This window comes from Myotis daubentonii, chromosome 13, assembly GCF_963259705.1.
Source record: "Myotis daubentonii chromosome 13, mMyoDau2.1, whole genome shotgun sequence".
In the NCBI taxonomy this organism is placed as follows: Eukaryota; Metazoa; Chordata; class Mammalia; order Chiroptera; family Vespertilionidae; genus Myotis; species Myotis daubentonii.
The window spans coordinates 61,738,342-61,760,335 of NC_081852.1; the positions used below are offsets into that span (position 1 = coordinate 61,738,342).

General features: G+C 56.4%; 2 protein-coding genes across 3 annotated transcripts in view; one reads left to right on the forward strand and one right to left on the reverse strand.

The window, feature by feature from the left end:
* The window catches only part of INSYN2A (inhibitory synaptic factor 2A), a 36,508-nt gene extending 30,885 nt beyond the window's left edge, over positions 1 to 5,623 (forward strand). Inside the window, exon 4 of the mRNA XM_059661718.1 lies at positions 3,366 to 5,623. Within this exon, the coding sequence (XP_059517701.1) occupies positions 3,366 to 3,549 (184 nt within the window). The 3' untranslated portion in view covers positions 3,550 to 5,623. The remainder of the gene's footprint in view (positions 1 to 3,365) is intronic.
* The window catches only part of DOCK1 (dedicator of cytokinesis 1), a 288,665-nt gene that overhangs the window by 155,625 nt on the left and 111,046 nt on the right, over positions 1 to 21,994 (reverse strand). For both annotated transcript variants that reach the window (XM_059661723.1, XM_059661724.1), the window contains exons 26-27: positions 12,943 to 13,070; positions 10,142 to 10,237 (exon numbers count right to left, since the gene is read on the reverse strand). In XM_059661723.1, the coding sequence (XP_059517706.1) occupies positions 10,142 to 10,237; positions 12,943 to 13,070 (224 nt within the window). The remainder of the gene's footprint in view (positions 1 to 10,141; positions 10,238 to 12,942; positions 13,071 to 21,994) is intronic.

Genomic DNA, 21,994 nt, shown 5'->3' on the forward strand with positions numbered 1-21,994 from the left:
GCCCTAAGGAGGATAAGGTGCTTAGGGGAGCCCCCTGAACCCCCCAATGTCGACAGGACAGATACCATGTTTCCACAGCCCCTGATAAAGGACCCGAGGGCTGTCCTCTCGAATGCAGCGCATTCTGAGATTCACACCTCTCACTACTGTCCGTAGAGCATATGCCCACTGTCACATGATCCAGGTGAGGAACAATGTTCACTGTCATGTGATCCAGGTGAGGAGCTATGTCCATTGTCACGTGATCCAGGTGAGCCGGACATAAGTCCATGAGGTTTGCCTCTACCCCCTGTAAACAGCAGCAAAACTCAGATGCCTTTCGGAATGAGCGCAAACACTCCTTCTTGTCTTGGGAGCAGGGGGCAACTGGCCATCAACTTCTTGGCAATATTTTTAACTTTTTCCGTAATAGTACGTAGTCTCTGACAATAAGAAAAATGGGACGGCGGGCGTAAAACCCAAAATGGTCCATTCCATGGGTCTCGAGCTTGTGTTTAGAACTGCAGGTAACACAGCTTGGGTGTTTCTTTCCACAGTGTCAGAATCTGTCTAGGATTAATGGACCCTTAAATCAATAGGGCTTCATGTTTATAAATGGGTTATGGCTCCACTGGATATGAAATGCTGGGAGCTCATGTGTTATCATGGTCACTGAACCTTTACTGAAAGCTGCTGACATTTAGCCGGGCATCCAGGCCACACGCGGAAGGGGCACCGAGCGGAGCTCTCCGGGGCCTGGCGGGCGTGACGCAGGGTCCGACTCGAGGATGCCAGGGGCACAGGGGCGGCGGGCGGAGGGGACACCAGGCTCGGCAATGCGGGATCCTTATGGAAAAATTACACTGGGCCCGGGGTCCGGTCCCAAGGCCAAGGGGACCGAAAAGAGTTAGTGAAGGTTAGGGCATCGACGTTGGTCTTTTCAACACGAAGAAGAGAAGGGAGGGCTCCAGGCAAGATGCATTCTCTGAAGAACTTTCCTAAGAAACGGCATCTCCTTGGACCAGCCCTCTCTGATCCTGCTCTCACACGCATCAGCACGGCTGTCCTCCCACGGCGCTGCATGTGTGCACACGATGGCTACGGGATGCCATGACCGTTTGGGGTAACACTCAGTACACCACAGGGAGGTACAGTCTGTGCCGGAAAAACTGCCTTCGGTGACTGTAACGTTCCGTGTTGGCGGGAGAACACGCCACCTTCGCCCGCGTCGGCATCTCGGGTCCTCGGTCTTCAGGCGGCTCGGACTTTACAAGAGAACGGAGCCAAGGCCTTTCCTTCGCCGACTGATTCAGGTGGGAAGGTTTCCGTGACCTTGGGAAAGTGGCCCAGAACAGGGCTCGCACCCGGCACGTGTGTGCTGAGAGGCCTCCTGAACACGCAGACCGTCAGTGACCTATTTATCCCGCGCGCAGTCCACGGACGAGCCAAAGGGTTACTCCGACGCCGCGTTCTCCATTCCAGCGCGTTATAGCCACGCACCCGTACCCACGGAGGTGCGTCCGAGAAGCGTGTCTGTGGGCAACTCCGTCGTCGTGCAGGCATCGTAGTGCGCTTACACAAACCTGGCTGGTACCCCTCCTGCACACCTGGGCGACATGGCCTGGCCATGGCTCCCGGGCTCCACGCCTGCACAGCATGTCCCTGTACCGAACGCCGCGCGGTTAAATCGGGCACAGGAGGAGAGTATGCAACCAGAGGCGGGGTGAACATGAGGCTGCTGCCGGCGTCACACGCTGCTTTCCACAGACAACACCGTTTCATGAGTAGGAAGTACCCTCTAGAGCAGCGGATCTCAACCTGTGGGTCGCGGCCCCTTTCGGGGGTCGAACGACCCTTTAACAGGGGTCGCCTAAGACCATCGGAAAACACATATATGGTTACATATTGGTCTTGTGATTAGTCACTATGCTTTATGTTCAATTTGTCACAATGAAAATATATCCTGCATATCAGATATTTACATGATGACTCATAACAGCAGCAAAATGACAGTTATGAAGTAGCAACGAAAATGATTTTATGGTTGGGGGTCACCACCGCATTAGGAACTGTATTAAAGGGTCGCGGCATTAGGAAGGCTGAGAACCGCTGCTCTAAAGCATCGATGAAACGTCTAGCGCAGCAAAGCGTAAGCCAGCAGAGCCACGTGGTCGCTCATGGCCATTATCAGTATCATGTACATAGCTGTGCGGGGTGCACTTTTATACGACGGGCTGGGCAGGGGTGCCGACACCACATCCCCACAAACACCTGGGTACCTGCTTGCTGTGATGGCTACGGCGTCACTAGGCAGCAGGAGGGGTCAGCTCGGCCTTCACCCTCTGGACCTCTGGACCACCGTCCCACGTGCGGCCGTCCTTGACCGAGACGCCATTATGCAGGACTGGACGTACTTGACGCCAGCCGTGTGTGTTGGCACCTCAGAGGTTCAGAGTGAAAGCAAATCAGTTGTTTTTCTAGGAAAATAAATCTATTTGACATAGAATCGACCCTGAACAACACAGGTTTGAACTTACAAGCAGATTTTTTTTTTCCCAATAACTACCATTAGTGTATTTTTCTCTTCCTTATGATGTTCTTGACAACATTTCCCTTTCTCTAGCTTACTTGATTGCAAGAATACAGTATATTACACAGGTAACCCACAAAATACATGTAGAGCAACTATGCTATCTGCATGGCTTCCGTTCCACAGTGGGCTATTAGTAGTTAAGGTCTTGGGGAGTCAAAAGTTATACACAGACCAGCCAGCATGGTTCAGTGGTTGAGCACTGACCTGTGAACCAGGAGGTCATGGTTCAATTCCCGGTCAGGGCGCATGCCCGGGTTGTGGTCTCGATCCCCACTGAGGGACGTGCAGGGACAGCCAATCAATGCTTCTCTCTCATCATTGATGTTTCTATCTCCCCCTTCCTCTCCCTTCTTCTCTGAAATCAATCTATAATAATAAAAACATAATATGCTAATTAGACCGAATATGCTAATTAGACCGGACATCCTTCCGGACGAAGCCGCAGTGGCTGGGGCCGAGACAGAGACGGCAGCGGCAGCGGTGGGGGCCAAGCCCTTTGCACAAATTTCGTGCATTGGGCCTCCAGTAAAAAAATAAAATACAATTTTAAAAAGTTACACAGGGACTGCCAACTGCTAGGGAGATCGGTACCTTTAACCCCGAGTCAAGTGTAGCTGACAATGACGTAGAAGAATACACTGCACCCAGCTGCTTACTATGGGGCCCTGGGCTGACGGTATAAACACGGTAGGAATGATCGCTGCCCAGGCAGGATGCCACCCCGTCGTGTCACTCGGGGGGCCTTTCTACGGGAAAGGCCAAGCACTAACGCATTCCTCTCTCCCCTTTCCAGCGTGGAGCTCGACTTTAAGCAGCAAGAGGACAAACTCCAGCCGGTTCTGAGGAACCTCCACCCCTTTGAGGAATCTCAGGTTGCCCCTCCGCCTTACTCTCAGGAGACGCACTCCTCGACCCCCAAGCAAAAATCCAAAACGGAATCTAAAAAGCACGGGAGGTGGAAACTCTGGTTCCTTTAACACTCGTGGTGTGTGGAGTCGACGGGCCATCTTTAGAGCCCACGGGGGTTCAGCCCGTCCTTTTCCGAAGCGAAGAGGACCCAGGGAACTGTGCCGCCGCGGGCGCCCCCGTTTACCAAAAAGGCCTTCGTCCTAACGGACCACTGACAGCGAGGGGGTCCTGTCGCCGCCTACCGGCGGCTCCTCGCCGTCCTTGGATGTGGGACGTGAAACCCTGAACAAAGCTTACGGCAAAGAGGACAAGTAGCGAGGCTGCCCCCACCCGGCTCGGGGAGTGTTAACGTCAGCCTGCGGTCGGCAGGCCGGCCCCTGTGCACAGCTGAAACCCATCACGACTTCTAAGCCTTCATTTTAAAGACAGAGAGAGAGAGAGAGAAGCAAGCCTTATGTTTGCAAAAGACTTCATTTTTTTACCTTTCATTTTGCAACTACGCAGGGGCGGGGGGCGGTTTTCAGCACATCAAATTCCGGAGAAAGCACAATTTTTTCAAGTGGTCGGAGACCATGAATCATCTCTCACATGGGACTCTATGTGTATCTGCCTTCACGTGCTGTAGCGCTAAGCCAAGCGACCCCATCTCGGGGTGTCTCTGACCCCTGACACTCAGCATCCCCCACATCGCCACACCTGCGCCATGTTTACTGCTCACTTCCCAACGGCCAGCCGCCAGGAGCCCCCCCAGCGTCAGGTCAGGCCTGTCGCCGCTGCAGGTGACTGGGCCAGAGAGCTACTGGACACTGAGCTTTCTGAGATCTCGTTTTTAATCTTTTGATACCCAAAGGCCAAATGCTGAATCTGCCGCGGGGAAGTGTCTCTGTGAATCAATCTACAGACATGGTTCCTCAAAGCGCAGGCAGGCGTCCGGTACAATCTGTCGCGCTTTGTAACAATGGGGCGGCCTCACTGCCTCAGAGAGCACCAGTGTGTTTAGTTCAGCTGCTACTGTCGTCCGCCAGGATCGCCTACACCTAACCTAGTCGTCACCTGTACGCCCTGACATGCCTAGCGGGAAGCTGTGAATCAGAGGTTTCTAGGTATTTTTTCAATAAGCCAGGACAGAGGTCTCTTTTGATTACACATTGCAATACAAATCTGAGTTCCTTTATTTTTTCACTCATTCCTTTGCAAGTATCTTTTGATAGAAATCAAACCCCCCTGGTCTATTGAATGACTTTGTCTATCAGTGGGTTTTTTTTTTGCTTTTCACATGAAGAAGTAGGGATCTCCTTTTGCCTTTTTTTTTCCGTACAAATTAAATTTTGAATAGTTTGTGAACATACGAGAAAACCGAGTCTTCGCGTTTCCGTCCCACCGTCTGACATCTAAGCTGCTGCCGACACGCACACGTCGCGGATCAGCTGCCAGAACGGAGCGGTGCCCTCGGGCAGGGCCGCCGCCGGCATCGGGCATCGCTGGAAGGAGAGCTGCTCCTTGCCTTGCGTTTCCCTCCTGACCCAGCAGCGAGTCTGCTTCTCTCCCGGGTGTGTCCCTTCTACAGGGACCTCGCCTTGGTCAGCCCTCAGAGCAGAGCCTGAAACCACGCGGGCAGCCATCCTTCGGGAGTTCCTCCCGCGGGCCCGCAGCCGCCCGCTTTAATCGCAAGAAAACACACATCTTTCGTGGGAACACCGCACAAGGGACGCGAATCCTTGGAGATCAGTCAGCGGGACGGGGAGCTATTTTTGTGCGAAAGAAGGACGCAGCGGAGGGTCCCGAACCACGAAGGAAGAGCGACTGTGTCACGGAAAACACGTGTTTCATGTCTTTTATACTGTTTTTCACTAACGTTTAAAATGTTCGCGACACGTTGTCTCTCCTGTGTCCCGAGCACCCCCAGCTCCGGGTGACCTGAAGCGAGGGGCTGCGCGGCTTTCTAACGAGCCCGGTAAATCCGCCCACACCGCCCTCGCAAACACAGCGACGTCCCTGGTGAGAGCAGTCTAGGTTCAAAACAACCACAAATAAAATGTGCGGAGTCTGAAGGAGACTGAAGATATGCTCACTCCTATTTAAAAATAACACCTTCTTTGGAATAGGAAAAAAAAATATTTCCAAAGGCATTTCGTAGTTTAATCACAATGTGTCACTAACATGATGCGTCTCTTAGAAAGATTTAAGTCAAAACTTTGATACAAAAAACAAGGTAAACAGTCGTGTTCCTTCCTATATAGATGTTCCCATGGCATTACGTATAGAGACTAAATTATTATACTTGTCACTAAGTTCTTTATTAGTTTTTAAATAAAAAAAAAAAAGGTAATGTTCTGTGTGGCTATTTAACTTACTTCGTGGTCACGGTAACTTGGGAAAATAGAAGTCAATCTAAGAAAATAATGACAAAGGAAAGAACTTCATCGGGCTCCGAGAGAGAGAGAGAGAGAGAGAGAGAGAGAGAGAGAGAGAGAGAACACCGTTAGGAGGTGCGGCCTCCCAGCAGGATGTCTGGCAAATACTTGGTTCTGGAAGGAGCTCGCAGACAATGGGACTCGGTGTCCTGCCACGGCCCTATGCCACGGCCAGCAGACAGCGTCTCTCCAGCTCATCATCTCTCAGGCCCCAGGGCCAGGGGACCAGCCACCTGCTTCCCCCCTCCCTCCCTGACGGAATTCTGACGCCTCAGGGGGGCTGGGCAGCCCGCCTCTCCATGGAGACTAGCCCCGTGCTGAGCCCTTCTCCAAGGGTGAGTCCCACCTGGACACCCAGGAGGGCAGACGCCCCCTTTCCTGGTCTCTGCAGGCAAAGGGTGGGGAGCCCTGTGGCTGAGATGGGGCTCCCCCTGGGCTCAGGGTTCCTGGGGAAAGGCAGGGGTGAGAGTAACCTCCGTGCAAACAGGCTGAGTCCCAGAGTACCACGTACAGCAGCCGGTCACTGTCTCTAATACCTGTGAGTCAGCCCCCATGGCTGGTGCCCCCGAGGTCCCCTGCTCTCAGCCACTGGACACAGCAAAGGACACCGTGCCCTGTAGGGGCCACCAGTCCCTCTGGCCCGGGGCCACTGGCCTCGGGAAGATCCCAGGACCCGTGTCCCTGCCCTTGTGCCCTCAGAGCCTCCCCATCCCCAGCAGCAGGTACACGCTCACCGTGTGAGGGTGATTTTCCGAAAGCCACGTGTCCTCTAAGTGGACTGATTACCAAACATCCCTCAGAGACACAGTGACGGCTCTCGCACAGGAAACCCAACGCTGCCCATTTGAGGCTTTTATCGGGTGCTGCTTTCTTTGGAAAATAAAATTAAGAACAGCACTTTTTAAAAGAACATTTATTCATGAGCTCCATTAGCATAAATACTGCAAAGCTCGTGTTCATGCACGGAGACAGCGTCTTTGTGAAAAGATGTGGTGAGGAGTCTTGGTAGGAGGGGTGTGTGCACTGAACGAGCATTTAAATGACACTCTTTCCAAACAGCAAAGCAGGTGGGTCCTCCAAACACCCAGCAGAAAGAATGGGTGCCCCCAGGTCCATAGCAGCACAATTACCATAGCTCAGATCTGGACATGGCCCACGTGCCTATCAGCAGATGAGTGGATAAAAGCCGTGGTACATCTACACCATGGGATACTACGCAGCAGTAGAAAAGAACGATCTCTCACCCTTTGAGACAGCCTGGAGGGACCTGGAGAGTATCATGCTAAGTGACATAAGCCAGTCAGAGAAAGACAAGTGTCACAGGATCTCACTCATATGTAGAATTAATGAACAAAATAAGCTGATGAACAAAGTGGACCCAGAGACATGGAGCATGGAACAGAGTGTGGAAATTCAGAGGGAAGGCGGGGAGGGTGGGTGGTGGCCATCAGCCCAAGACCTTGTGTGCACCTAAGCATGGCCCATGGACGCAGACAATAGGGTGCTGAAGGCCTGGGGTAGGGGCGGGGCGGGCTGGAGGGGGTCGATGTGGGGAAAAAGGGAACATATGTAATACTTTCAACAATAAAGATTTTTTTAAAAAGGAGAAGAAACAGGACCCAGCCAGGCTCACAGCAAGCCCTGCGTGTCCCATCTGCCCCCCCAGGGACGCTGTGGTGACAATGAACCCCTCCCCACCCCATCGTGTCCCCCGCAGCCCATGCTCAGGGTGGCAACCAAGTCCCTGTCCTCACAGGCGCGGAGGGAGCCAGGCAGCCTGTGGTCAGGAGGACGAGGGCACCGTCGGGGGAGTTCCCTGTCCTGAGCGGCAGCTGTGTCTGCCCACAGCTGTCCTGGGAAGGGGATGCGTGTTCCTTTCAGAGAATCGGCAACTCCCAGTCTTCTCGATGGCACCCAGGCCACAAAGAAACCTTTCCGCATCCCTCTCACTACATTATGTCCTTAAAGGGCCCATTCACAGACGGAAGTCTGACCACCGGGAAGCAGCAGCCAAGCTCCCAGCAGGATACCCTGTGTGCTGCTCACAGCATCTGCTCGCTCCCCACCCAGCTCCGAGGGCAAGCGCGACTCCAGCGAAGGGACATGGGGGCGGGGGCCTGGCCTCCTTCCCAACTGCTGATCAGGCCACCTGCCCCTGGGACAAGGGCACCTGACCCCCGTGGCCACTGCCCAGAACTAACAGGACACTAAGCCTGCTCCTAAGGCTGAGGGCCTGGAAGCCGTCACCACACGGAGAAGGTGAGGCTGACAGTGGATCGCCCGTCAGCCGCCAGCGCCCGGCACAGGAGAAGTGCGCGGTGAGGGGCGGCTCTCGCAGCCACTGTCGCCTCTAATTGAGAGCTGAGCCACGTCCATACACGCCTGGGCTACAGGCTGGGAAGACACCGCACTCCATTCTCCCTGCCTTATACCCACGGCTACGCCAGGAGCAGGTCCCACCACCTCCCCAAGTCCAGGGCCCGTCCAAACCCTCACGGGCTCCCCGCCTCCCTTCCTGTACTCCCGGTTTAACTGCCGGCCAGGGGGCTGTGCCCCGAGGGCACACAGCCAGGGTCAGCCCCACCCAGAGACAGGATGAGCTCTCCAGTCACTGGCCATGTCCCATCTGCCATGACAGCCCCGCCCTCACTCGCCGTCACCCCCTGAGCCATCAGCACCCACAGCCTGGCTGACCCAGCCCCTCCCAACAGGGTCCTAGCAGAACAAAACGCGGTGTGACTTCAAACCACACGTCCTTCGCTCCCTCAAGCACTTCCCCAGCGTGGCGGTGTCCCCGGGCACCCCTGGCACGGCCCCCACCAGACAGGGTCACCAGACCTCGGGGGTGCTGCTGGGGCCACCCCGAGTCTCGCTCCGTGGGGCCCCATCTCCCCCACCTCTACTAAGGTGTTTCAAATGACAGAGCAGCAATGGTGGGGAACGTGAGGAGGCCGGCGCATTGACGTACAGAATGGAGAAGCCCACGGCCAATGAACCCAATTCACAGGAAACACTTTATGTCCTAGTTTATACACATCTTAGTCCCATCCTCAGTGAGCTACACCCTGAGAAGGAAGCCGTGAGCGTCTGTGCCGAACTCTGAGACGAGACGGGACCATGTCGCTGGTGGGAAGCACACTCGGGCGGCCATGAACCCACTTCTCCCCCCGAAACTGCGTCCTTCGTGGCGGGGGAGGGGGACGTCCGGCCCACGGGCCCCCGAAATCACGTGGTCTGGCTGTGCCCAGGGATTGGGGTGAGTTAATCAAATGTCTGACCACACAGAGCAGGCGGGTTTGTGAGTTAATCATGTTGTATGGCCTGTGGGTGATGGTGCAAATACCCAACGGGCCCCACCCCCGTTTCACGGTGACGCCGCCGCCGCCACCAGCACGAGCCCCTGCTGCGCTCCGGCTTGGCCGTGGGGGGAGACGTGAGTGTCACCTCCCGGTCGACACCGAGGGCCCTGAGGCAGCAGAGGTCACACCAGGAAGACGACGTGCCATCTGGTGGCCTGGGAAACGCCCGCTGCGTGTGCTGGTCTTTGATGGGACAGTGACTTTTGGGAAAGGCCGTCCTACAAGCTTAGGGCAAGGGCACCAAGGACTAGACAGGGAAGAAATGAAATGGGACCCGCGTGCGTCCCTCGCCGCAGAAACCACACTCAGGAAGACGGGGTGAGGACCAAGGGCTCAGCTCTCGGAAGCAGGCACCGTGACTGGGGTTTCATATTATTCTTAGAAACTCCCCCCAAATAGACGGCATTCCGTGCCGCGATGACCCGTATGGGAGAAGCGTCTACGGTACATGCGAGTAGAAATGAAACAGCTGAGCTGCAGGACCTCGATTACTTGTTAGTCCTGGTATAAAATTTCATTCCTGGCATCTTCCGTGTAAACAGGTGGAAAGAAACTGCCCGCAGAACGAGGGCGGAGAAGAAAGCACACCCTTTGCCGGAAGGAAGTCACGGGAAACCAGCACCCAATGCTTGTCTCTAAACTGTCCCACGGCTCACCCTCTGTGTCCACGCGTGCTCCCACACGGTGGGAGACGAGCCCATTTTACACACCAGACGGCAAAAGAGGGCAACCCAAGCGCCTCCCCGCTCGCGAATTTGTAGGGAAAGAAGCTCCATTTCAAGTGACAGTTTCGGAAGCAAGGCCCAGGCGGGCGGTCAGCGGAGAGGAAAGGCTGCCGGGCGAGAGTGGCCCCGCCACAGGGGCGCCCGGCGACGCCCCGCACTTACGATGAGCTCCGAGTCCCGGCCCATGGAGATGACCGTGCGGTTCACCGTCCGGAGGAGCCGCTCCATGATGACCTGCACATGCCGCTGGGTGGGGCCCTGCGGGAGGACAGGGCAGTGAGGACCGGCGCCCGGACCGGCGCCCACCACACGCGTGCCGACCCCCGGAAGAGTGAGTCGGCTCTAACCCGCATGAGAGGAAACGCTGCCCCGGCCAGAGGCACAAGCCTCGCAGAGAAAGCTCGAGCCGTGTTATTAATTACTGTCCATGAACGATCATTTGTTACATAAGCATGGGCATGTCGTGGAGGCAAACCTTACAAATGAAAGCAAATCTGTGGAAACAGCACGTGCGTGGTCCCTGGTCAGCCCGCCACTGGTTTCCAGGCCGTGGCCTCAGGCGGGTCCCACCGCCCACAGGCCTGCGGGCCAGTCCCGGGGGCCGGGGCCAGCACTGGACGGAGTGCGCACACGTGCTCAGCGAGCGACCGAAACCAGAGGGCAGGGCCTCGCCACCGCAGACACGCGGTCTTCTACTCAGCGAGTGATGGGGTGCGGGACTCTCCTCAGAACTCGGAACGTGCGCAAGTAGGTTCTCCAGTCACTTCCGCACAAAGCCAGGGTGGGCACCCCGTCCTCCGGGAGGTCTGGCCACTGGACCCCTCTCCTCCCAGACTCTCCCCAACAGAAACAGGGGAGCCCTGGACTGGAACCCGGGGGGCTGCTGCCCTGTGGGTGGAGGCTCCCACCCTTTCAGAGCCACACCCGGTGTGGCCGTCACCCCGAGAATGAGTTCATTCTGACCTCTGCGTCTGAGGGCACGAACCAGGCTCCGAAAGAAGGAGCCGGGCAGGAGGAAGTGTGCAGGCAGGAGTGTGTGTGTGTGTGTGTGTGAGTGTGTGTGAGTGTGTGTGTGTGTGAGTGTATGTGAGTGTGAGACTGTGTGTGTGAGTGTGTGAGTGTGAGACTGTGTGTGTGAGAGTGTGTGAGTGTGAGGGTGTGTGTGTGTGTGTGTGTGAGTGTATGTGAGTGTGTGTGTGTGTGAGTGTGTGTGAGTGTGAGACTGTGTGTGTGAGTGTGTGAGTGTGAGACTGTGTGTGTGAGTGTGTGAGTGTGAGACTGTGTGTGTGAGTGTATGTGAGTGTGAGACTGTGTGTGTGAGTGTGTGAGTGTGAGACTGTGTGTGTGAGTGTATGTGAGTGTGAGACTGTGTGTGTGAGTGTGAGACTGTGTGTGTGAGAGTGTGTGAGGGTGTGTGTGAGTGTGTGTGTGTGAGTGTGTGAGAGTGTGTGAGTGTGGACTGGGAAGGTGCTGGAGGTCATGTGGGATAGAGCCACGAGCCAGCCCTGCTGACTTCAAAATCCCACCCGTCTGTCCAGGGCTCAGGGCTCAGACAATCAAGGCCCTGCACATGTTTCCAGACACACCTGGAGGACCAACGATGGCACGTGTGTGCACACGTGTGCGCACATATATGTGGTGGGTCCGTGGGGATGGGGAAGGCTAGGGTCAGACTTTTCCCCAGGGCTGCACTAACGGTGGATTAGGGAAAGGTAGTGGAGTAATTAGACACGCAAAAGGAAATCCAATTTACAAAACACAAGCTAGCTACGGAATCCCAGGAAGAAATCGCCCCGGGGAGAGGGGCCGGGGAGCGGGGAAGAGCAGACAGCTGCCCCCCTCAAAACTCTCAGAAGGCCAGTGACTTAAACACAAAACGAAAGCACCTGCGTGCCTGTTGGACGTTAACAAGATAAGAACGGAAAAAAAGCAGACAATTAGCCTCCTTTTGCTCATTTCTAGTTTTTATCATCAAGGCCTTTGTCTGACGGTGAGAATTAAAATCTAACTCTTGAGAGACATTTAGCTGAGAAGTTGTAGGAAAGAAATTAAACAATAAATATATTTAATGTGGAAGGATAAGCACTGTAGTGTAATGTTTATTAGATAAATCACATTATGTTTATAATTATATTTAGCACACCTCACACATGGAAAAAAGTAATTTGAAGGTGCAACTTTATAGACAACCCCTTAAATTAAGGCCATTTATTTAGGAATGAATCCGTGGGCCTTTGTCCCAGGAGGGGTGTGCATGGCCCCCGGGACGGGGCCTCCCACCGTGGGGTTTTTGGCGGATCCCAGAACGAGGTCTGCAGGGCGGGGTTTGTGTGGGCCCCAGGACAAGGCCTCCCACCGTGGGGATTGGGTGGATCCAGGACGGGGCCCGTGGGGCGGGGTTTGGGGGGATCCGGGACGGGGCCCGTGGGTTGGGGTTTGGGGGGATCTGGGATGGGGCCCGTGGGGTGGGGTTTGGGGGGCTCCGGGACAAGGCCCGTGGGGTAGGGATTGGGGGGATCGGGGCCGGGGCCCGTGGGGTGGGGTCTGGAGGGCTCCGGGATGGGCCCGTGGAGTGGGGTCTGGGGGGATCCGGGACGGGGCCCGTGGGGTGGGGTTTGGGGGATCCGGGACAGGGCCGTGGGGTAGGGTTTGGGGGGATCCGGGACGGGCCCGTGGGGTGGGGTCAGGGGGGCTCCGGGACGAGGCCCGTGGGGTAGGGTTTGGGGGGATCCGGGACGGGGCCCGTGGGGTGGGGTTGGGGGGATCCGGGACGGGCCCGTGGGGTGGGGTCAGGGGGGCTCCGGGACGAGGCCCGTGGGGTAGGGTTTGGGGGGATCCGGGACGGGCCCATGGGGTGGGGTTTGGGGGGATCTGGGATGGGGCCCGTGGGGTAGGATTTGGGGGGATCCGGGACGGGGCCCGTGGGGTAGGGTTTGGGGGGATCCGGGACGGGGCCTGCTCACCACGTCCTTGCGGGACAGCACCTCCAGCACGTTGCTGAGCAGCTGGCAGCAGGCCTCCAGGTCCTCCTGCCGCTCCAGGTGGTACTTGAGCTGGTCCGTCATCATGGGCAGCAGGAGCTCCCTGCAGTCTGCGGGGACAGGGGTGCGGGTCAGCAGGGCCACGCAATGCCCCGGGTCGGCCGGAGCTTGTTCAAGGCACGTGGACGGCCCTCAAGGGCGTCCCACGTACACTCCGCCCACCGACGACGTCTGGGGACGTCAGGCGACCGGACGAGGAGGAACCGCTTCTATTGCCACGTGACTGACTCATTCACACCACGCTGGCAGGTGCACGGATGCACACGGGAGGCTCCGTGCGGCCACACAGCATCACAAACACGTGCGGCGCCCTTACCCACACGGTGCTTTCCCGGTTTCAGTGACCGGGTCAACCGTGGTCACTGAACAATGCGTGGAAACCCCCAAATGTAAACAACTCACACGTTTTAAACCGCGTGCCCTTCTGAGCAGCAGGGTGACATCTTGCACCTGCTGCTCCTTCCCGCCCGGGACGTGAACCACCCCTTTGTCCAGCGTAGCCACGCTGTCGGCACAGAACAACGTGATATTCCGAGGGAGCGAGACCGCGCACACATCACCTTTGCTAGTACATGGTTATCATTGTTTGATCTCATTGTCATTGCTGTTACTCCCTCCCTGAGCCTAACTTATAAACGGAACCTCCCCACAGGAAGCCTGTGAGAGCATGACAAGCCGCCCCAGCAGGAGTCACCACCGTGTACACAGGTTCAGTTCTACCTGCAGTTTCCGGCCTCCACGGGGGGCCTGGAACGCAGCCCCCGCGGATAAGACGGGATTATGCACATGCCTGCGAGCACACATCTCCCACAGTGCGCACACAGACACACAGACACTGCGGGTAAGACGGGATTATGCACATGCCTGCGAGCACACATCTCCCACAGTGCACACACAGACACACACAGACACACAGACATGGCGGGAGCTTTACGAGCTGCGCCTACCAATTCAGTGCCTCACCCCCTGCCCAACATGCGCTCCTTGTACCCCTCCCCCCCCGTGCTGGGCTGTGGAGCCAGCCGGGCCACTGCCCTTCCTCGGCGACGCCAAACCGCCAGGACACCTCACAGGGAGAAGTCAGGCCCATGAAGATCTGAGCAGGTGCAGAAAAACGGGCCAACGGGACGAAGGAACACAGCCACTGTGGAAGCGGGCAGGCTGCTCCCGAAAGCTCAGCAGGGACCCGGGGGGCAGAGGCCTGGGGGCTGGCAGCCCTGGGGACGTGCCCGCGCCCCATCCTGCCACATCGAGGAATCCCGCTCCCGACTCAGCTGGCGGAAGTGGCCACTCAGGCTCTGGGGCCCACATGCCCCGGCCAAACTTTTTTCTTTGTTTTTTTAACCTCACCTGAAGATATTTTTTCCATTGATTTTTAGAGAGTGTGTAAGGGAGAGGGACTGGGAGAGAAACATCGATGTGAGAGACACTGACTGGTTACCCTCACACCTGCCCTGACCAGGACCAGGGATTGAGCCTGGAATTGAGGCCCCTGTCCTTGACTGGAATTGAACCCAGAACCCTTCAGTAGCAGGCCGATGCTCTTTCCAATGAGCCAATTTGGCTAGGGCCCCGGCCAGACTCCATCCCTCACCGCCCCATTCACCCGTCATGCTGGACGAGCTGCCGGGGACCTGCCTGCTCTCAGAGGTAATTGAGTGTGTTTGTGTCATTTGTCAGGATTACTCCGGGTGAGGAGGCCACGGCTGCCCTGTCCATCTTCAGTGGGAGACGCTGTCGGCCAGCCGGGCTCCCTGGAGGGACCGCCCCCCATGCCCAGCCCAGGGTGAGCTGTCTGTTACCGGCCTCTCTTGACGAGAAACAACACAACTTTAGGAAATGTCGCTGCAGTTGTCCTGTGTAATGACATTTCTTTCTCTGAGCCCCTCGAGAACACTCAAACTCGAGCGTGACAACTGGACGTTTTTAGTATCCACCCCAGCAACGGCGGGTAAAGACGACGCGGGGAGATGGGGAGTAGGACAATGTTCGCAGGACTTGGGAAAGCAGCCACCACCTCCTAGGCCACGGACAGAGCCCCAGTCCCGGACCACACACACCCCAGGACAGGTCACCGGAGGCCCCGGCTTCCTCAGGTGGCACTGACCTCACCCGGCATCTCAGGCAGGCCTCCAGGGACAGAGGGCCCGGCGGCCCCGGGTGCCGGCTCCTGCTCCTCTGTGAGTTGCCGTTGGTCCTCTCATCTGCCTCCCCTACTGGGGTGCAGTCTCCGTGAGAGAAGCCTGCTTCTCATCAGTGCGAGCAGCCCCTGCACGTACACCGAGACTCACACACGCGTGCACGTGGCCTGCACACGGCCGTCTGATCAGCCTGGACGCCGGCCAGGGAAACTGGGTCACCAGCAAGGCCAGGGAGAGCTCGTGAGGATGCTGCTGTGCCTCTGGTGTCTTCCAAGGACGGAACAGGCTGTCCGAGACTGCAGGTCCCCCCTCGCCACGTTAACAGGTGCGCGGCTTCAGGATGAAAAATGAACGTGGGCAAAGGAACCATGCAAACTCCGTCTGGCCGGGAAGAGAGCTCTTTTCCTCAGTGAGCATGCGCACATGCACACACACACACACACACACACATGCAGACACACAGACACACACATACACACACAGATACATAGACATACACAGAGAAACACAGATACAGATACACACACGCAGACACACAGATACACATAGAGACACACAGAGACACAGATACATACATAGATACACACGCAGACACACACAGATACACACACACAGAAACAGACACATACAAATACACACAGAGACACAGATACACACGTAGACACAGACACATACAAATACACACAGAGACACACAGAGACACACACGTGGACACAGATACACACACAGACACACACACACTCAACAGACATACAGACTCAAAAGACTCACAGATACACAAAAACACATATAGCACACACACAAAAAGAAACACACACACTCAACACACACATGCATACATACCACACACATGCACACACCACCACTCACATGCACACGCACCCTGCAGTGACCCACGGGAAAGCATGACGCTCCGTCCCAGCAGGCAAGGACAAGCTCCTGTCACTCGCCGAGGCCCCAGCTCAGTGTCCGGAATGCCCTTCCCCGCCCCCCATGAACAGAATGTCGTTTCTGTGACGATTTGTGTCCATGGTCCCTTCAGGCACAAAACAGATGGCCTGGGAATCTGACCATCACAAGCAAAAGCAGACCTTGTATTTCAAATAAATCGCCACAGACAGCCGCTTGGAAAACCTGCAACAACTGCTCGACCAGCGGCCAGAGCCCGGGTCTCCGCGGGGCCGGGGAGCGATCAGCGCACTCGGGGCGGCCTGTCACCCCCGTCAGGAAGGGGCTTTGGGTCTGGGGCAAGTCACTGAGAACGCTCCATGCCTTGATGCTGCGGATCTGGGGGGAGGGGGGCTGCTGTTCCCCTCTTGGGGTGCTGTGAGAATTCCATGGCAATGTGTGTCTGTGGCAAACAGAGAGCACCCAGCAACTGCAGCTTCAATTACAACAACAGGAATAATGTTACACCCGTCAGCCTTTCCCACCCAAATGCACGGACAGGCTAATGCCGGGACCCAGCGGGCAGCGCCCCTGAGGAGGGAAGTGTGTCATTGTACTGACTTTTAAGTCATTTACATTTAAATGTAAAAAATGATACTTGGTTCAATTTTGGAAACAACTATTTTGAACAACTTGGGTCTGTAAATCTTCCTTTCTTTGGTCGATGGTATCAAACGTATTTTAAAAACAGACCAAGGACCTCTGACGGAAATGGTGCGCCTGGCCAGGCCAGCGTGGGTCAGCGGTTGAGCGCCGACCTAGGAACCAGGAGGTCACGGTTCGATTCCCAGTCAGGGCACAGGCCCAGGTTGCGGGCTCGATCCCCAGTGTGGTGCGTGCAGGAGGCAGCCGATCCATGATTCCCTCTCATCATTGATGCTTTTCTTTCTCTCTCCCCCTCTCCCTTCCTCTCTGAAATCAATAAAAATACATTTTAAAAAAAAAGAAAGAAAAAGAAAAGGGGGCACCCAGACTGCCATGGACTGTGAGCGTAAAACTGCGTTTCAGAGACTTGGCGTGGAAAACACGAGGTGACGGATACATTAGCCATTTCTAGACGGAAGTCATGTCGCGGTGATAGCTCAGACAAAGCGGCATTATTAAAATTAACCTCCGCAATGATCCTGTGCTTGTGTTTAACCGCGGCCTCCGGGACATCTTAAGCGGCAGATGTGGCTCGCGCCCGGCTGCTATCGGCGGCGCGGTCTGGAGCGCGCCAGGAGGCAGATGTCACAGACCTCAAGTGCCATCGCTCACTCTGATGGCCTGGTGTTCAGCACGGAAGGCAGAAGCCAGGCCCCGCTGTCTCCGACCAGACCTGTGACTTCGGTACTTATCACTGCCGCTAGCTAGGAGTCGAGGCACAGACATAACCTATGGGAGCAGGACCAGCTAGGACAGCGGTCCCGGCTGCCTGCAAGAGAGGCGGCCAGCCCGGCGGGCCGTCACCGTGCAGATCAGCTGTGGGGACCGGAGGTTCTACAGCCCCCGGCCCCCCTCCACGCCCCCCCCAGCGTGACCCACTGTGATCACAGACAGCAGCAACTCGACATCTGCTCCCCCTCAGCTGTGCGAGCTGCAGCCCCGATGATGAATGCTCTGGTAATGGGCACAGAGTATAAAAACGTTCATCTTTATCAAAGGTATTCAACAGGCGTCATCAGCTTCTGAGCGCCCAAGCGGAACATCGGTCTCTAACCTCCTGACGGCTCTGCATCCGGCAAGGTGCAAAGACGAGAATAAATCTGTTCATTTAAAACATTTGTTTTATGAACACTGAGTCATGTGCTCCTTAATTTTTAGTTGGGTCCCATTAAACAAATGATCCATAAAGTGATTTAATGACCTTGAGCCTGTTACGCAGAACTGAGAGGCCCAGAAACGCTTTTAATGAGGATGGCACAGGAAGAGCCATGGAAATGGGGGTGCTTGCTATTCATCTTCCCCAGACAACCATCTTATTTTTCAGCTCTCGAAGAACTCTGTGTCCTCATGATTCAATTTGCTCCAGTGACTTCTTCCCTCCATGCAGGTCTTCAGGCAACAAAAATGCACAAAACAGGGCCAGCCGCGGAAGGGGTCAGAAGGACCGTCCAGTTATGCCCACGTGGCACGGATGTGGGAACCGGAGCCGGAGGGGAGGGAGGCACAGGATGGCACCCCAGCGCAGCGGCTGAGCCAGGCCTGATGCCTGCTCCTGAGCCAGAGCACCGCAGGGCGACGGATCCGTGCATGTGCACATGCGTGTAGACATGTACGATTCTGGTATCTTTACATGTCGAACGAAATTAAATTTTTCTTAATGCAACAAGTCATGATTGTCAACAGTACCAGGAGGAAACAATCGAGCCACCTGAGGCAGGCCGCTCTTTCCCTTCTGAACGTGTGTCATACAACTGCCCTGCCCTGTGTCGCCATTCCTGTCGACAAGTCGCACCGCCACACGTGTTCTGGTCAGAAGATCCTCTCGGGCGAGTGCTGAAATGGACAGAGACAAGGGGACCTGCCTTCCAGCTCTGAGGTACCAGGGCCATGGGATTTTAACTGCGAGGCCGCAAAGCAATGAAAAGTGCCCCAACCGCCAAAAGAAGAAAGAAGCTATGACAAGTCTATGAGCACATGAACACAACACTACGTGCTTCATTTACATTATACTTTACGTACGTGTTATTTATTCACATACTTGCATTTTATCTTGCTACATATGGCATTTGGAGTGAATTCAGTTTTCAGAATGCATTTCTCCTATGGCGGGTGTGAAACAGTGTAAGAGTAGGTGATGGATTTGTAACAAGACAACCCCTTAATCAGCACCAAGGCAGCGGACAGCTCCCTGCCTGGGCTCCTCACAGACTTGAACTAGTTACTTAACTCCTGGGCCCTTATCTGTAAATTAAGGGAATTACTCTTTTCTCATTCTACGGGGTTTGCTTTTTAAGTGGATGGCTCTGAAGCCCTGTGAGAGGAATTAAACTTGCTAACAAAGAGTCCTAGGCATACGGTAGGTGCTCAACGAATAATAATGGAATTGATATGGCTATAATTAAGAAACCGAAATGGACTTCACCCTCCTGAATTCAATAAACCATTTCTAAAAGGCTGCATTGTTTTAACAAATGGTCTTTTCAAACACACCTATAATGAGAGATGTAGAGTGATAGGTAGAATGAGGGATGAGAAAGGTGCAGCAATTTCCAGATAAAGATTAAAATGTTTTCCGGGCGTGAAGAGACGGACGAGGGGAAAATGCCGGTCACAGCCCCCCATTATTTAACATAACCAGCCCTGGGGCTCACAGCTGGTGATGCCCATTAGTCGTCGTCAGCATAACTGTCCAGAGGACCCAGCGTGATGTACGCGAGGACCCTCGAGTGACTGGACACCCGGTGGCCCCAACCCCCATTTCTCTTTCTGCACAACATCCATCAGGTCAACAAAACTACTACAGAGCAGCTCTGTGCTCCTGTTTCCTGTCAATAAAGAGACAGGCCCCTCCATTTCCCACAGCGGAGAAGCAGAAGAGATTTTATGTTGATTGTTTATGGATCAAAGCATTAAACTCTATTTGGTTAAAGGTCCCTATTAAGCACAGCTTTTCTTTCCACCACATGAAGCACAGGGGTTTGAGGAACAGGGTCATTTGGGGAGAGATAAATTCCCTACCTGGGATCTAATCGCCATGGAAGTAGCCTGGCGCTCTGGCTTCAATATTTCCTAACAGGAGTCCCCTCAGGGGCCAGGGCCTCTGCCCTCGGGTCTCGAAGGGCAGGTGTAACTAATGGCCCCGCCATTAAGAAGGAGCATTTCCCTGGCTTCAGAGCCGGAAGAATCATTCACCTTGAAACGAAGAATGAGGACAGCAATTTAAGCTCGTTATGCCAGCAGTTTTAAGAAGCTCTGTATTGTTCAGAAATGGGACCCGAATGAAGTTTTATGACGAGCCCTCTGTAAAGGTGCCTGTTTGTTGGACTGAAGAAAAGTCTCAAGAGGATGGCCAGGAAGCGAGGGGATGCCCAGGGAGAGAGGGGATGGCCAGGGAGAGAGGGGATGCCCAGGGAGAGAGGGGATGGCCAGGGAGAGAGGGGATGGCCAGGAAGCGAGGGGATGCCCAGGGAGAGAGGGGATGGCCAGGGAGAGAGGGGATGGCCAGGGAGAGAGGGGATGGCCAGGGAGAGAGGGGATGCCCAGGGAGAGAGGGGATGGCCAGGGAGAGAGGGGATGGCCAGGGAGAGAGGGGATGGCCAGGAAGCGAGGGGATGGTCAGGGAGAGAGGGGATGGCCAGGGAGAGAGGGGATGGCCAAGGAGAGAGGGGATGGCCAAGGAGAGAGGGGATGCCCAGGGAGAGAGGGGATGGCCAGGGAGAGAGGGGATGGCCAGGGATGAGGGGATGGTCAGAGAGAGAGGGGATGGCCAAGGAGAGAGGGGATGGTCAGGGAGAGAGGGGATGGCCAGGGAGAGAGGGGATGGCCAGGGATGAGGGGATGCCCAGGGAGAGAGGGGATGGCCAGGGAGAGAGGGGATGGCCAAGGAGAGAGGGGATGGCCAAGGAGAGAGGGAATGCCCAGGGAGAGAGGGGATGGCCAGGGAGAGAGGGGATGGCCAGGGATGAGGGGATGGTCAGGGAGAGAGGGGATGGCCAGGGAGAGAGGGGATGGCCAGGGAGAGGGGGTATGGTCAGGGAGAGGGGGGATGGCCAGGGAGAGGGGGGATGGCCAGGGAGAGAAGGGATCGCCAGGGAGAGGGGGGATGGCCAGGGAGAGAGGGGATGGTCAGGGAGAGGGGGGATGGCCAGGGAGAGGGGGGATGGCCAGGGAGAGAAGGGATCGCCAGGGAGAGAAGGGATCGCCAGGGAGAGGGGGGATGGTCAGGGAGAGGGGGGATGGCCAGGGAGAGAAGGGATCGCCAGGGAGAGGGGGGATGGTCAGGGAGAGGGGGGATGGTCAGGGAGAGGGGGGATGGCCAGGGAGAGGGGGGATGGCCAGGGAGAGAGGGGATGGCCAGGGAGAGGGGGGATGGCCAGGGAGAGAAGGGATCGCCTGGGAGAGGGGGGATGGTCAGGGAGAGAGGGGATCGCCAGGGAGAGGGGGGATGGCCAGGGAGAGAAGGGATCGCCAGGGAGAGGGGGGATGGCCAGGGAGAGGGGGGATGGCCAGGGAGAGGGGGGATGGCCAGGGAGAGGGGGGATGGCCAGGGAGAGAAGGGATCGCCAGTGAGAGGGGGGATGGTCAGGGAGAGGGGGGATGGCCAGGGAGAGGGGGGATGGCCAGGGAGAGAGGGGATGGCCAGGGAGAGAAGGGATGGCCAGGGAGAGGGGGGATGGCCAGGGAGAGGGGGGATGGTCAGGGAGAGAGGGGATGGCCAGGGAGAGGGGGGATGGCCAGGGAGAGAAGGGATGGCCAGGGAGAGGGGGGATGGCCAGGGAGTGGGGGGATGGCCAGGGAGAGGGGGGATGGCCAGGGAGACGGGGGATGGCCAGGGAGAGAGGGGATGGCCAGGGAGAGGGGGGATGGCCAGGGAGAGAGGGGATGGCCAGGGAGAGGGGGGATGGCTAGGGAGAGAGGGGATGGCCAGGGAGAGAGGGGATGGCCAGGGAGAGGGGGGATGGCCAGGGAGAGGGGGGATGGCCAGGGAGAGGGGGGATGCTCAGGGAGAAAGGGGATGGCCAGGGAGAGGGGGGATGGCCAGGGAGAGAAGGGATCGCCAGGGAGAGGGGGGATGGCCAGGGAGATGGGGGATGGTCAGGGAGAGAGGGGATGGCCAGGGAGAGGGGGGATGGCCAGGGAGAGAAGGGATGGCCAGGGAGAGGGGGGATGGCCAGGGAGAGGGGGATGGTCAGGGAGAGAGGGGATGGCCAGGGAGAGAAGGGATGGCCAGGGAGAGAGGG